The sequence below is a fragment of the Oncorhynchus keta genome, chromosome 14 (genome assembly GCF_023373465.1).
Source record: "Oncorhynchus keta strain PuntledgeMale-10-30-2019 chromosome 14, Oket_V2, whole genome shotgun sequence".
NCBI classification, from domain to species: Eukaryota; Metazoa; Chordata; class Actinopteri; order Salmoniformes; family Salmonidae; genus Oncorhynchus; species Oncorhynchus keta.
In genome coordinates this window covers 49533167-49550124 of record NC_068434.1, presented here as the reverse complement: position 1 = coordinate 49550124, position 16958 = coordinate 49533167, and the positions used below count along the sequence as shown (strand labels likewise).

Genomic DNA, 16958 nt, shown 5'->3' with positions numbered 1-16958 from the left:
GCCGGAGTAGTGTGCAGGCCACCATCAACCAGACCATGGCAAGCCATTAGCCCAGTGATGGCGCCTGCACTGCTATCACCACCTACCCCTAAATCTATATTAAAATCCCCTCCTATCACCAAGTGCCTGTTTGTAACACACAGGGGCGCCAGACAGTCCACCATCTCCCTCCTGTCTGCCGCCACCTGTGGCCCATACACCCCAATTAACCTATATCTAGCTTCTCTATACTTGACATCTATCCCCAATACTCTACCCTGCATTATAACAAAAGTGCTCTCTACCTTAACCTCTCTGTTCCTACACAGAATCCCTACTCCTGTTGAGTGCACCCCTCCTATGCCCCAAAAAGCTTCCCCCTTATCCCACTCCCTCCTAAATCTACACACATCCCCACCATCCCTCAGGTGAACCTCCTGTAAAAAACAGAAATCAAACCCCACCCCCTCTAAATAACAAAAAAAACACCCTCCTTTTAACATTATCCCTTAACCCCCTAACATTTAGACTAAAAAAAGAAACAGAACTATTCATTTAATTATTTACAACAAATAAACCCCAAAAAACCAAAGAAAAACCAGGACTCACCCGATGCTCCCCTGGTCCATCTCCACCGGCGGGGACGTCCTCTCCACTCCTGACGCCCCCCCGTCCTCCATCCCAACCCATGACCCAGGCAGTGTGTTGGGTCCTCCCTCCCCACCCACCATCCCCCCCCTCCCTGTTTGCCTCGGGGCTGCATGTAGGGGACCCCATCTCCTCAAACAGGAGTTGGGATCCCTCTAGCAAACAGCCCACCGACCCCTCACTGGAGTCATCCACTAAAATGCAAGGGGCTGAGGCAAACCGGGAGGACAAATTACCCCCCCCTCGTGCCCCCTCCCTCTCACTTCCTGCCAAGCTCCCCCTCTTCATCCCTTTCTTCTTTGGTGAAGGAGGTAGCAGGGAGACACAACGTCCCATCCCCGCTAACTCCTCCACCAAATCCCTCATTTCGACCTCTAGGAAGCCTGGCAGGCTGTCCCCCACCCCCCCCTCCCACCTCCACTCCTCCGTCACTGTCCCCGTTCCCTCTTCCACTCCTTCTCGTACCACTGTCCCCTTCTCCCTCTTCTCTGCTCCTCCACGTTCTTCCACCTTCTTTTTAATCTCTCCTTTTTCCTTCTTTCCATCTTCTCTCCACCTCTTCCTTCTTCCCTTCTTCGTCCTTCTCCGTCCTTTCCCCTGTGCCATCCGTACAATCCGCATGCGTCCTCTCTTTCCTCCCCCCATCCCCCGCTCCCCCCCCAGCTGCAGACGCGTATGACCTGTGACGAGCCGGGCAATCACGCCACAGGTGTGCTCTTGAGCCACACCCGTGGCAAGCATTGGGCTCGTCACATTCCTTGGCCTCGTGCTCTTCCGACCCACAAAATCGACCTCTTGGCGCTGCACGAGGCCAGGATATGGCCATAGGCCATACAACGCCTGCAGAACGGGGGCTGACGTGCATAGTATAGTGTTCCCCTGTCAGCCCCCAGGGAGAACATCGCCGGAGGATGGAGGTAGCCATCCACACTCTTCGGGGACTCCCTGAGTAACGCCTGGAAACCTCTCTTTCCGTTCCAGAAACCCAGGAGTCCCTGAGATACCTCGCTGAGGAGACATTGTCCATGTACCTCCCCAGAAAGGCCCTCACCTCTTCATCTTTCACATGCGGATTGTACATGGTTACGGTGACCACCCTGAAGTTGTTCTTCGCCAGGCTGGTCACCGCATAATGGCACAGGGGTCCCGTTTTCTCCGCTTCCTTTGCCATCTTCATTACTTCGTCATGTTTTTCTTCTTTGTGAAACGTCACATCGAAAGCCTTCTCATTCGGGTTCCCTTGAAACATCTTTAATAGGAAAAGGTGGAGCAACTAAAGGTGTTGACTCTCCACATCTATCAAGACAACTGGAGCACTGGGCCAGACACTCTTAAATAGAACCTGGACCCGCTCAGGTGAAACACCTTTCCACTAACAAGATGGACAAGCCAGCACAGGTGTAACACATACTGACTAACGGTGTGACACCAATCTGTGTGCCGAAGACACATTTCAGCTGAACAACTGACTAAAAAACAACTTCCATTTCACATTATAATCAACTACAACACTTCACCTTTTACAATATAAACATGGTGTCTACTGGCTGTCAACAATTAAAAACAAGAAAAAGCGCCTACTTCTAAATAATAATATACAATCGCATTTTTTTCTCCTTTTCTTTCAATAGAATCCTAAAACTCACTAGCTTCTAGAACTCTCGTCCCAAAACTCAAATCAAATCGTATTATTCGCGTATTAGCTGAATACATGTGTAGACCTTACAGTGAAATGCTAACTTACGAGCCCCGAACCAACAGTGCAGTTTTTAAAAAATACAGAAAAAAATATAAAATCTAATCTCCAATAAGGAAAAACATGTCAAAATAAATTGTGATCCATGGTAACACACTGGCTAAATGCAAAACACATATTTTTGACTGTCCACCCTTGAGACAACCAGCAACAAAGTTGTCCTTACCACAGACTTGTCTGATTTCAAGAGGAAACTCCTGCAATATCTGTAGTAACTTTCCAACTCACTGCAGAGCTTCTCTCTCTTTTCAGGGTTCACTAGATAGGCATGTTGTTGGATCGGGGCCCAGTCCCCAATGTCATGCTCTAGTAGATTTGGGTTGGCACATCTAAGAATGAACCCTGATATTCTAAAAGCAGAGCAACAGTGATGCATTTAAATGTAGGGGTCGCCAAACAAAGGAACGCAACACTTATTTGTCATCACTCATCAATATCATGTTGAAATCAATTGTGCGAGAGCAGGGAGATGAGGTTGCACGTTCTGTTAAAACTAACAGCTCAAAAACCACATGGAATCTGGGAATAATGTGTACATCCCTGGTTAGAGGACAATTTGTAGAAAACACATTTTGAAGTGTTATATGTTGATTGAAGTGGGTAACCACTTGGGAAGTGGAACACAACTCTTTTTTGTTAGTAAATGTTTGATAAATCACATAAATAGTAACTATTTCAATTCAGAGCCTGGATCTTTCCACTGAGGCTAAGATCAATTGAACAAGAGGTAAACATTTAGGGTTCTACATTCTGATATTCAATCAAATACTCCTACAATGTAAAAACATTTTACATTGTGACATTAATTCATTGATATCATGAAACAACCCCATGTATTTTCTGATGTTTAATCAGATATCTTTTATCAGTGTATCTCTTCCCACATTGATCACAGCTTTGAGATTTCTCCCCTGTGTGTGTTCTCTGGTGTACAGTCAGCTGGCTAGATGTAGAAAAACTCTTCCCACATTGACGACAGCTATATGGTTTCTCTCCTGTGTGTGTTCTTTGGTGTGAAGTCAGCTTGCTAGATGTATAAAAACTCTTCCCACATTGAGCACAGCCATAGGATTTCTCTCCTGTGTGTGTCCTATGGTGTATAGTTAGATAGCTAGATGTAGAAAAACTCTTCCCACATTGATTACAGCTATAGGATTTCTCTCCTGTGTGTGTTCTCTGGTGTAAAGTCAGCTTGCTATATGTATAAAAACTCTTCCCACACTGATCACAGCCATAGGGTTTCTCTCCTGTGTGTGTTCTATGGTGTATAGTTAGATGGCTTGATTTAGAAAATCTCTTCCCACATTGATTACAGCTATATGACTTCTCTCCTGTGTGTGTTCTCTGATGCAAAGTCAGATGGGTAGATGTAGTAAAACTCTTCCCACACTGATCACAGCCATAAGGTTTCTCTCCAGTGTGAATTATTTTATGTATTTTAAGGTCGACTGAAGAGCTGAATCTTTTCCCACAGTCAGAGCAGCAGATAGATTTCTCTCCTGTGTGTACTCGCTGGTGTTTCTTGAGGAGTTCTGATCTGGAGAGACTTTTTTCTGCCTCATCAGCATCATGATGTTGTTGAAGATCCCCAGAGGATCCACGATAGTCACGTCTCTCTCCTGTGTGAACGACAAAGTCAGACAGATGGTTAAAATGCCCACAACAGCAGAAATCCATTGTTTATTTGAGGTGAAAGGTGATGCCCAGAGCGTACCCATGAAGTTCGACAACAATTGACATGTGTAAAATGCTTTGATCCTTAAGACAGTCAAGTTAGCAACAATCATATTTTGTCTAGTTTTCAAATTAGTGGTAACTAGAAAAAAGTTATTAAAGTTGTTGAATTCCTAAGCAGTGTGCCAGACGACTTTTGGTCTCTTGTGTTTAATAAAATTGCGGCATGAGGGCGATGCACATGCAATTTGATTACAGAAACTCCTCCCTGCTAATGAGGATGTAGTATATCTTCCTGGAGCAAAAATGGTGGGCAAAGATTTTAGTTTTTCACAATGTATTCTGAATATTAGAGTGCAAGATCAGGAGTGCTACTGAAGGAAACTCACATTAAGCTCTGTGTCTATTCACTAATTCACCACCATGGGGGAAAACTCAGGGGAGTTCTCATAGACAGCAAAAATAGCCTCCATTTACAGGTTGCTTATGAGTGAATTTCACACTACTTTTGGATTATAATTGTAAGGCTCGCTTGAATCTCCTGCTTAATATGTTTGTATTGTCACAAAATCAACTGTTTTACACTTTAAAAACACTTCAACCAGTAAAATGCTCTTTGGCTAGCTTTGCCATCAGCCTGACAATAAGGGTTTGTACACTAAGTGTTTAACAAATTGGCCCATAACTTCACCAAACATAGACCTACTGTAGGACCCATAACTTCACCTAACAAAAACACAGACCTACTACTCGTGATGTTTGTCATTCGACTGTCATCCAGAAAATGATTTCCTGGATCAGCTGATGATAGTTGAACATGTGACTGTAACTAAACAGCTACAATATTAAGTATTATGTGTAATTTTTGAAAAACCACATTAATGACAGTATCCATTTGGGTGTTGTCAATAGAGTTAAGGTGACTCTCAGGTTAGAGCCATTGGATTTAGCAAATTCTGATATGATTTAGGATTTCTGTTTTCCCAGCGTAATATAAGGAGACACTAAATGTTACGTAGGTAGAGTGCATTTCAGAGATCTGAAAACAAAAAACTGTACTAACAAGACAATAACCTAAACCACAAGGCCAAATCTACACTGGAGGAGCTTACCAAGATGACATTGACATCCTGAGTGGCCTAGTTACAGTTTGGACTTAAATCGTCTTGAAAGTCTATGGCACTTGAAAATGAAACTTGAAAATGGCTTTCTAGCAATGATCAACAACCAACTTAACAGAACAGGAAATATTTTTAAAAGAATAATGAATATTTACATTCATATTTACATGAAGATCAGTCCCTATTGGATGACATCACGAATTCCCATCAAGCCAACTCCTTGAATGCCTTACTATGACATCACTCACTCTGTTTGCAGTAAAAAAAAAAACACTATTTTGCTCAAAACATGTATTTGTTTCCCTTTAGTGTGTTTATACTTTACTGTATTTATGTCACTTTTCAACAGGAAACGTTTTTTTTAAATCACTGGAGGACGTCATGAAGAATTCATACAGTACAAAAACATATTCAAGTGTAGAACGCCTTTTTAAAAATCACACATTAGTTCAACAACTGCAGAGTTTTTGCCCCTGTTTTATAAGATAGTACTCACTGTATTTACTGGTGATAATCAGATCAATGTCCCTGTTTTATAACATAGTACTCACTGTATTTACTGGTGTTAATCAGTTCTCCAGTCTTCTCTTCTTCGTCCTCCTCTAATGTGACAGTGATCTCCCCCTCTTCATCCTTCATTCCAAAAACGTCTTTCTCTTCTTCTTTCACTGTAACAGCCTCACCCTCTACTTCTTGTTCTACTGTGACATCCTCCTCTTCCTTCTCCTCTTTCACGACAATGTTCAGCCCCACAGCGTCTTTCTCCGCCCAGCAGACCTCATCTTCTTTAACAGGAGGGGAGTAACTTAGGGAGCTCATGTTCTGGGATGTTAGCTAGCTAGATATCATTAGCGACTAGACTAGTGCGAACTTAACCAGCCAGCTACTATAGCTGACTAATAAAAAATAACGTAATATTATATTAAATCGGTTAACAAGAAGATACGACAGAAGTGTGTCTAAAACACAGTAGCTAATATACACCGAAAGCGTATAAATAGCTTGAATCTTTCGGCTATGTTGGCTAACAAGCTGCCGAGGTGGTTGACGAGCTGTTTCTGAAGAACCGTCCACTAGATAATACGTCACGCTGGCAGCGTCGTCTAAAAGACGCACATCGCCGTCTGCTGACTGGAGGGGAAACGCAGCTGAGGATCATATTTTATTTTCAGACAAAGATTATTTGAAATGGATTTAATTAAATAAAACTATTATATTGAGACATACAAAGACAGGAATGTGTTGATTGATTAGTGCGAATATATCATTTTTTTACTACAGAACATTTAAGGCAGTTCCATTAAGTCAAGCTACATTTAACTACGTAGCCAGCGACTGTAGGTCTATACTGCTCCTACATGGTGTCACAATACATCAAGTAGATGTATATAATGAACAGACTCGGTCTATACTGCTCCTACATGGTGTAACAATACATCATGTAGATGTATATAATGAACAGACTAGGTCTATACTGCTCCTACATGGTGTAACAATATGTAGATGTAGATGTATGTAGATGTATACTACTGTTCAAAAGTTTGTGGTCACTTAGAAATGTCCTTGTTTTTAAAGAAAGCACTTTTTTTGTCCATTATAATAACATGAAATTGATCAGAAATACAGTGTAGACATTGTTAATGTTGTAAATTTATATATTTTTTAATAAATTGCTTTACCTTTATTTAACCAGATGGCCATGATGTCATAATGATAGTTTAACCAGGTGGCCAGTTGAGAACAAGTTTACAACTGCTACCTGGCCAAGTTAAAGCAAAGCAGTGAGACCCAAACAACAACTTGTTCTTTAACAAAGCTTTTGTAAACAGTGTGCGGGTCTTCTTGTTCTTTAACAAAGGATTTGTAAACAGTGTGCTGGTCTTCTTGTTCTTTAACAAAGGATTTGTAAACAGTGTTGTTGTATAACAATCAGGCATTAGAACAACAATAATCATCACCCTCTTGACCAATCTTCCCTCCCATTGGGTTTGATTCAGACCCTGCCAGCATGGCCAGAAATGTATTCCATGGTCAGAAAATTATAACCACAGAACCACCCCAGACCTTTCATGCATGACTGAAAAACACCTAAGAAATGAGATTTACTGTCATAGTCTAGTTTGTCACTGACACCATTCACAATGCTGGCTGAGGTACGAGTAAAAAATGACACATTATTTCCTAATTGTAAAATAACATCCACTCTTTAATAACCTAGTCTCTCACTGTTTAACAGTCTGAAGGACACAACTCATGTTATTCTGGTTCGTCTGTTAGTCCATAATCAACAAGTCTCTCACTGTTTAACCAGAATAACATGAGTTGTGACCTTCAGACTGTTAGTCTGTTAGTCCATAATCAACGAGTCTCTCACTGTTTAACCAGAATAATATGAGTTGTGTCCTACAAACTGTTAGACTGTTAGTCCATAATCATATTCAGCTAATTAGATGTCATGTATTGTCATGTTATGTTCTCTATAATGAAACTTCACCAAGTGAAATAAAGTTGATAAGATATTCTTAAGACATTAAATAAAAAATGGTTGTTCAGAAATCATTAATTATCATGTTGCTCTCATGAAATTAACTACATATTCCACAATCATTACCACTGCTGATATTCACAGAGAATAATTGCTGCAGACATCAGACACCACCTCTCCCTTATGCACACGTGACTGAAATGTAACCAATTACACAAAACAGCAAGTGTTTGCCAGCCAATGTTATAATTCCAGTGCAGTACATGTGTAGAGGGATAATTCCAGTACAGTACATGTGTAGAGGGATAATTCCAGTGCAGTACATGGTGTAGAGGGATAATTCCGGTACAGTAAATGTGTAGAGGGTTAATTCCAGTACATGTGTAGAGGGATAATTCCAGTACAGTAGATGTGTAAAAGGTGTTGAGGGATAACTGGTTATTGACTGGAGAGAGAGAGTGACAACAACATAGCTGCTTGTTAAAGAAGAGATGGAGAGAGAGAGAAAGGTATAACCAAATACATTACACATGGACCTTAAGAAATCCTGAAAGTACTGAAATGCCTGGAGGGGGTGGGTTAATTCATAACCCATCATTTATACCTGTTTGTTCATAACCCATCATTAATATATTTGAATTCACAACCCTTTTGCTCGAAAGGGGAGGTTAAGGCAGGCTGGCACGCTCCCTGACCTTACTTCTTACTAGGCAGGAACTAATGGGGATCCATAATAAACCCCAGGAAGAGTAGCTGCTGCCTTGTCAGGAACTAATTGGGATCCATCATAAACCCCAGGAAGAGTAGCTGCTGCCTTGTCAGGAACTAATTGGGATCCATCATAAACCCCAGGAAGAGTAGCTGCTGCCTTGGCAGGAACTAATGGGGATCCATAATAAACCCCAGGAAGAGTAGCTGCTGCCTTGGCAGGAACTAATGGGGATCCATCCTAAACCCCAGGAAGAGTAGCTGCTGCCTTGGCTGGAACTAATGGGGGATCCATAGTAAATACTTGTATCAATATATTTGTGTCTCTTTATTCTCGGATTCTTAAATGCTAATTAGCATCAAAGAAGACGACATGCAAGACTACAAATCCCTGCAAGCTCCTGCATGTCATCTCTAGCCAACACCTTTCACAGAACAGTTCACAGAATTGTCCATTGAAATCAATCTTGACTATTTAATCATAGCTACATTAAGGCCTGATTGGTGGAGTGCTGCAGAGATGGTTGTCCTTCTGGAAGGTTCTCCCATCTCCACAGAGGAACTCTGGAGCTCTGTCAGAGTGAACATCGGGTTCATGTTCACCTCCCTGACCAAAGCCTTTCTCCGCCGATTTCTCAGTTTGGCCAGGCGGCCAGCTCTAAGAAGAGTCTTGGTGGTTCCAAACTTCTTCTATTTAAGAATGATGGAGGCCACTGTGTTCTGTGGGACCTTCAATGCTGAAGACATTTTTTGGTGCCTTTCCCCAGATCTGTGCTTCGACACTATCCTGTCTCAGAGCTCTATGGACAATTTCTTTGACCTTATGGCTTGGTTTTTGCTCTGACATGCACTGTCAACTGTGTGTGTAGCTTTCCAAATCATGTCTAATCAATTGAATTTACCACAGGTGGACTCCAATCAAGTTGTAGAAACATATCAAGGATGATCAATTTCGAGTCTCATAGCAAAGGGTCTGAATTCCTAAGTAAATACATTTGCAAAAATCTCTTTATGGGGCATTGTGTGCATAATGGGAGTCCCATAGGGCAGAACAGTTGAAACTGGAGCAGCAGCACAGCCAGGTGGACTGGGGACAGCAAGGAGTCATGTCAGGTAGTCCTGAGGCATGGTCCTAGGGCTCAGGTCCTCCGAGAGAGAGAAAGAAAGAGATAATTAGAGAGAGCATACTTAAATTCACCCAGGACACCGCATAAGACAGGAGAAATACTCCAGATATAACAAACTGACCCCGACACATAAACTACTGCGCATAAATACTGGAGACTGAGACAGGAGGGGTCAGGAGACCATGTGTAACGGTTCTTCTTAGGTGAAAGAGAATCAGACCAAAATGCGGCGTGGCTATTGCGATCCATGTTTAATGAAACAAAGTAAACACGAATCAAAAACAATAAACGTAACACGAAAACCGAAACAGCCTAATACTGGTGCAAAGTAACACAGAGACAGTAACAAGGACAATCACCCACAAAACCCAACACCAAACAGGCTACCTAAATATGGTTCCCAATCAGAGACAATGATGAACACCTGCCTCTGATTGAGAACCATATCAGACCAAACATAGAACTAGACAAACTGGACATGTAACATAGAATGCCCACCCAGCTCACACCCTGACCAACCAAAACATACAAAGCAAACTATGGTCAGGGTGTGACACCATGATACCCACTGACAGGGCCAAACAGGAAAGATATAACCCCACCCACTTTGCCAAAGCACAGCCCCCACAACCACCAACTTACCCTCCTGAGACAAGGCCGAGTATAGCCCACAAAGATCTCTGCCACGGCAGAGTGCTTTATCCGGGTAGCCGGAAAGTAGAGCATTGCAGTAGTCTAACCTAGAAGTAACAAAAGCATGGATTAATCTTTCTGCATCATTTTTGGACAGAAAGTTTCTGATTTTTTCAATGTTACGTAGATGGAAAAAAGCTGTTCTTGAAACAATCTTGATATGTTCATCAAAAGAGAGATCAGGGTCCATAGTAACGCAGAGGTCCTACACAGTTTTATTTGAGACGACTGTACAACCATTAAGATTAATTGTCAGATTCAGCATAAGATCTCTTTGTTTCTTGGGACCTAGAACAAGCATCTCTGTTTTGTCCGAGTTTTAAAGTAGAAAGTTGGCAGCCATCCACTTCCTTATGTCTGAAATACAGGCTTCTAGCAAGGGCAATTTTGGGGCTTCACCATGTTTCATTGAAATGTACAGCTATGTGTCATAATATAATATAATAATAATATATGCCATTTAGCAGACGCTTTTATCCAAAGCGACTTACAGTCATGTGTGCATACATTCTACGTATGGGTGGTCCCGGGAATCGAACCCACTACCCTGGCGTTACAAGCGCCATGCTCTACCAACTGAGCAGTATTTAATATGATGTACAATATTCCATGATGTTTCTATATGATAACAATAGCGTAATATATTTAATATGATGTACAATATTCCATGATGTTTCTATATGACAACAATAGCGTAATATATTTAATATGATAACAATAGCATAATATATTTAATATGCCATATACTATTTTTTAACAGTTTCACTAATTAATTTTAATTAACTTACTCATTATGATTCAACATCAGTTTACCGTCTCACCTCATACTGTATTGGAGCAGCAGCAGCAGCTAACTTGATCGTTGATGTTAATCATCATGTTGAATCAGAGAGTAAATAGAGCCGACTACAACTCTAAAAATTAAGGGTTCAACTGGAGTTGTTCTCAGATCCCCTAAGAACCGTAGGGTTCTTGGTCAATGAAAAACAGCCCCAAAAGGTTCTTCAAAGAACTTGTTAGAAGGTGGTTTCATCGAGGAACCTCCGTTGTTGCTGGACTTCTTCCGGGAACTTTGCAATTACGACTGAAAACGATGGTGACAAGTTTGGATGAGACAACAAGTTAAAAAGGTTAAGTTGGGTTGATGTTTCGCTCTGAATCTATATCGAAATAATTTATAATTCTAATATAACATACTAATAATGAATAACGAAGACAATGATGGTTTTCTGTGAATATCTTCCATAATGTTACTCTAGTTAATTACCGTAAATATTAGAAAGCCGGGTTTAACCGTCGGCGTTGTATGAGCTACAGTACAGTACCGTTAGCTAGATAAAGTTATGTCCTAACTTGGCAGAACTAGGTTTGGATTATTTCCCTCAACTATATTCTTTCCCATCTATTGTATATCGTTTCCATAAAGCCAACATGGCTTTACACTCATTAACGTAAGTTTCCAATCTAGAGCAGTTCTCACTTTTGTGATAATGAACTAGCTAACGTTACCTAACTAACAAACTAGCTAACTACGGACGGTGACCTGTCCAGACGAGATGTTACAATGAACTGAATCGTCAATGGAGGTCTTCCTCTTTGTATAGCCTGCTACAGCATGCAATACTATTAACTCACAAGGGGGCATAACATTACATGTACAATACTATCCCATTTTGGAAACGTTACATGTACAATACTATCCCATTTTGGAAACGTTACATGGACAATTACTATCCCATTTTGGAAACGTTACATGGACAATACTATCCCATCTTGGAAACGTTACATGTACAATACTATCCCATTTTGGAAATGTTACATGGACAATACTATCCCATTTTGGAAATGTTACATGGACAATACTATCCCATTTTGGAAACGTTACATGGACAATATCTCATTTTGGAAACGTTCCATGGACAATACTATCCCATTTTGGAAATGTTACATGGACAATACTATCCCATTTTGGAAACGTTACATGGACAATATCTCATTTTGGAAACGTTCCATGGACAATACTATCCCATCTTGGAAACGTTACATGTATAATACTATCCCATTTTGGAAATGTTACATGGACAATACTATCCCATTTTGGAAATGTTACATGGACAATACTATCCCATTTTGGAAACGTTACATGGACAATATCTCATTTTGGAAACGTTCCATGGACAATACTATCCCATTTTGGAAACGTTACATGGACAATACTATCCCATTTTGGAAACGTTACATGGACAATACTATCTCATTTTGGAAACGTTCCATGGACAATAATATCCCATTTTGGAAATGTTACATGGACAAAACTATCTCATTTTGGAAACGTTACATGTCCGCCCCCTTGTGGAGGGAAATTAATATCTTAGATGGAAGCTGAAGATGGGATTCAAATGCATAGTATTATTAATACAGTGTCTCGACTACCTATTTTGTATAAATGCCCTTCAGAATCCAAACATTATTGCCACACAGCAAAATGTTGTGTATAATATTTCAAGTCAGCCAGATAAAATATTGAACAATTTGTGTCCAAAGATATCTTGAAATGTGATATTAGGGCTGTATGGCAGTACTGTTACTGTATGGCAGTACTGTATTGGCTAGTGCTTTCTCCAATATGTTCTTCTATTTTACATTCAATTGTATGTCGATGCCATTTATGTTTCAACATTTATATTTCAATATTTATTTAATATATATATCAAGGGAGGAAAAGGTGCTTGGGAGAGCAGAGACAGGGACCTCGCATTGACCAGTACTTCTTACGAAGCAGCCAGTCAAATCAGTCGAATGAAGCACAGCGACGGGACGCAAACCAAAGTTCGCAGAGCATCAGCACCCCTGTAACCGAGGAGGATAACACAAGCACAGAAATGCCGGTGGGTGAACTCACCCAACCACAGAGACCTCTAAAAGAGGAAAAGATCAAAGGGCACAGACCGAGTGTGAAGTGGCCCAAAGCTGTTGAAAAGAGAGAGTGGGAAACAATCAACAATGACCTGAAAAAAATCTTGGCTTAATTGGGCATGGGACACAAGCTAAGGCTTGATCACCCTTTAGCTGGCCACCTTTGATGAGGGTGGTTAGTGATTAAAGGCCGAAACACCCACTGATTCGAAGGCACACTACTGACGATGTGTCCCAAAATTGACATCTTAACCCAGTCTAAGAAATAAACCTCCCATGCCACTCTGGCAAATCTCATGTGAGTGCATTCCATCTATTGACACAATGGACAGTTTTTAACATCTTGTCCCAAGTTATATGATTCTATATATATATATATATATATATATATATATATATATATATATATATATATATATATTTTAATGCTTGTAAGACTATTCTTTGGCACATTTTCTCTCGCTTTGAAAATCCTATAGGACAGAACATGGACACAATGCAATTGGGATCAAGAAGAAGGTATGTTGTAGGACAGCTGCATTTGAAGTGTACATTTAACCTACATAGCAGTCAATACAAACTGACATCTATTAGCATACAAATGTGTCCAAATGATATTTTCAGATCTTCTCAGAAATGAATCAAGTCCATTGAATGGATATAGACAAAAATATAATTCAAGTACTATCAGAGGTAGAGAGGCGAGACCGAGGTGAGGACATCATCCTGCTTTTTTGACAGTCCCTGAAGGACAATACAGAAGAGGTATTTGCTCTTATTCCTTCCCTTTCTCTAACGTATTTTGTAATAAAATTAGCAAGTGTAGTAAGATCATTGCTTTACTAGGACTGGAGACCACGGCAGCGATTCTGCTCTTGCCCAACCTCTTCAATTGAGGACCCGAGTGGCCTTATGTCCGTGACAAGGTATGCCTTTGCACCAATCATCTGTTTCTTCAAAAACATAGGTGTGCATGCTTATATAAAACTACAGCTGAAGATTTGTTCTGTTCTTTGTTAATTGTATGTGTATGAATCTTTTCTAACTTTTGTTGACACAGATTTCACCGCTTTTCACTCGTTTACTGCACATCAGTGGAAATCCATTTCACCATGAGAGTGAAAACCCGCTGGCCTTTGATGGGGAGAACATCCACGCCCTCGAGGACGTCCCCATGGGACTTGGGGCTCTGCTAGGTCTGTATTTTTTTATTTTCCCTTAAATTTCCTCAAAATGTCAGTAAAACACTTATGTTGTTAATACTGTTAGTACTGTGTTCTGGGGATAAGAGAAGTTGGGGTGAAGTTACCAGGGTCGGTCATAAAGATGGCAAACTTCCTAACATAACTAAGTGGATACGATATACACACTAAAGCTGAAAAATCTGTATTTAGCATCAAGTCGACAATGTTGTTAGTTTACCTATGATTCATTTTTAATGTAAGTTGTTTTTATTGTACACCGTTATTTTATATTTTTTTAAATGTCGTGAAAAGCACTATACAAAGTAAATGTATTATTTATTATGGTCTGACATGTCTGCAGAAATGTTGCAATTTTGTAACGTGTTTTGTTTGATAGATTGTTTTGTAAATATTAATTCACATTTGTGGTGCCACTAAAAAAACAATGAATTATTTAAATCAATATTGTCAATATTGTTATTAAAATATTTTTTATAATGAAGGAAGGGTGGACAGGGAGTTTAAAAAAGGAACCCCAAAAGGTTCTTAGAGGAACCATGATAAGGGGTTCTTCAAATAACTTTTAGGGGTTCACCCACAGTTTCAATTTGAAGAACCCTTACAGGATACTCCAGGAACCTTTCATTTTTAGAGTGGATATTGATAAAAGTCACCTTGTCCGAGAGACATTTACATAGTTTTCACATGCCAATTTGGGATGACTATTTTGAGGCGAAATTAGCGGCCACAACAGACAGACCTGATATCGCCCCATAATTCAACGTCCTTGGACATCACGTGCTGAGTGGGTATGACCAAAGTTAGCTACACTTTGTAGTACAGTTTTACATGATAATAAATGTTTCTGATGCCACATAACCCGTTTTCAAAGGGAGTCGTTGGTTTTTAGGGGCAGTCGCTTTTTAGCTTTTTGTCTGAAAGTATTTTCTCAACTGCGATACCAACTCCAGTCAGGAGATGGCGATGTGCGTCTTTCAGGTGATTTTGCCACTGTGACGTATAATCTAGTGGACGGGACACTTCTTCAACATCAACAGTTAGTCAGCCACCTTGGTTCTCTCTAACTTTATGGAAAAAGGTTTATTCAGTAAATATAGTATAACCGATATGAAATGGCTAGCTAGTTAGCATTTCAATCGGTGACGTCACTCGCTCTGAGACCTTGAAGTTGTTGCTCTGCAAAGGCCGCGGCTTTTGTGGAGCGATGGATAACGATGCCTCGAGGTTGGCTGTTGTCGATGTGTGCAGAGGGTCCCTGGTAGGGGCAAGGAGAGGAACGGAAGCTATACTGTTACAATAGCAACTCCTTTCATACTGTGAAGACACCTCCCCGAATTTTCGGTCCTTAAGGGCAGTTTTATTTCATTTGTAGTACCCGGACAGAGAAAATCCAGTAAGCATTTTATAGTTACATCGTTAGGGTAACTTACCCTAAAGTGGATACACTCCCATCAGTTTCGGAGACAACTGCCCAGACTTTGTAGACTGTTTAATAATGCTTAAAACTCATCTTTATCAAATTATCCATTAAAGATACCAACTCAAAACCTACGTATGTCTACATATGGGTTGTTTAAATTATAATCCCAGTATTACTTTATCAAATCTCTAGTAATCATTATACACACATACAATTCATCATAATTTCAAATATTCACAGAATCCATATAAAATGTAAGAAATTCTGAGGTACTCACAACAGCCATTCCATTTGCTTTTTCAAGGACTCTCCATAGCTACGAAGCAACTCTCCAAACTCCCAGCGGAACCAAAAATAAACTTTTGTTTCCCGGACAATGATCATGGGATCGTCAACGGTTCTCTAACCTCCCAGAGACTACGGCAAAATCAAGCCTCCCAGGAACTATAGACCTTCCGCTGCTTTCTAAAATATCATCCCGCTTATTATCCAAATGTCAATCATCTGATTAAGCATATTTCTACATGTTACTATCCAAACATCAGATTAAGACTCATTTCCATATTCACACAACTCTCATATCAGTCACACAATGCTATTCCCAAACATACCTAATCAATTCGTTTTTCAACAATATTTTAACCTGCAGGAATATTTTCACATTTCTATCTCATGGTTAGTTCCAAGGATAATGCAACTCATACATTGACACTCAGAACCTCCTGACTGGGCCCTGTTTACACCTCCACACAGGAATACACACTCAGAGTCTCCTGTCGGGGGCCCTGTTTACACCTCCAAGGTGCCCCCCTCACACAGGAATACACACTCAGAGCCTATGAAGCTTTTCTAAAAACTCCACTTGTTTTGCTCATTTTCTTTACTTAAAAAAAAAACTACGTTCGAGATGTGGTATCCACTCGGCTCGCTGCCTCTCAGATCAAAGGTGGGTCCATCTGCTCCGTTCCTGAAGTATGGTCTCCATGAGATTCCAAGTTTGAGGGATCCCTAGTGCACGATTTACCCAGGTCGTCAGGAGCGGTCACCAAGTCAAGATTCACATCCCCATTGCCAAATGTGGTGGTTAATTTCTTTAATATCAAATGAGAAACAAACTTATCACACAAGTCAGAGTTATTCTTAAACTAAATCTTTATTCACTTAATAAGGAAGCAGGTCAATACAACACACACATAAAGTGAATCAATTGAGTGCTCTACGATAAT

General features: G+C 40.5%; 1 protein-coding gene and 1 long non-coding RNA gene across 2 annotated transcripts; one reads left to right on the top strand and one right to left on the bottom strand.

Moving 5' to 3' along the window:
* Window positions 1-2126: 2126 nt before the first annotated feature.
* Window positions 2127-6256, bottom strand: LOC118379848 (gastrula zinc finger protein XlCGF17.1-like). Its single transcript, XM_035766852.2, has 2 exons — window positions 5730-6256; window positions 2127-4002 (listed from the first exon to the last, which is right to left on the bottom strand). Exons 1-2 carry the CDS (start codon window positions 5995-5997, stop codon window positions 3200-3202), a joined length of 1071 nt encoding a protein of 356 aa, XP_035622745.1. The 5' UTR covers window positions 5998-6256; the 3' UTR covers window positions 2127-3199.
* A 7329-nt stretch (window positions 6257-13585) lies between these two features.
* LOC127907424 (uncharacterized) lies at window positions 13586-14644 on the top strand. Its single transcript, XR_008064393.1, has 4 exons — window positions 13586-13626; window positions 13732-13872; window positions 13954-14033; window positions 14168-14644. It is a non-coding gene; the product is annotated as an uncharacterized LOC127907424 (long non-coding RNA).
* The last annotated feature ends 2314 nt before the right edge of the window (window positions 14645-16958 follow it).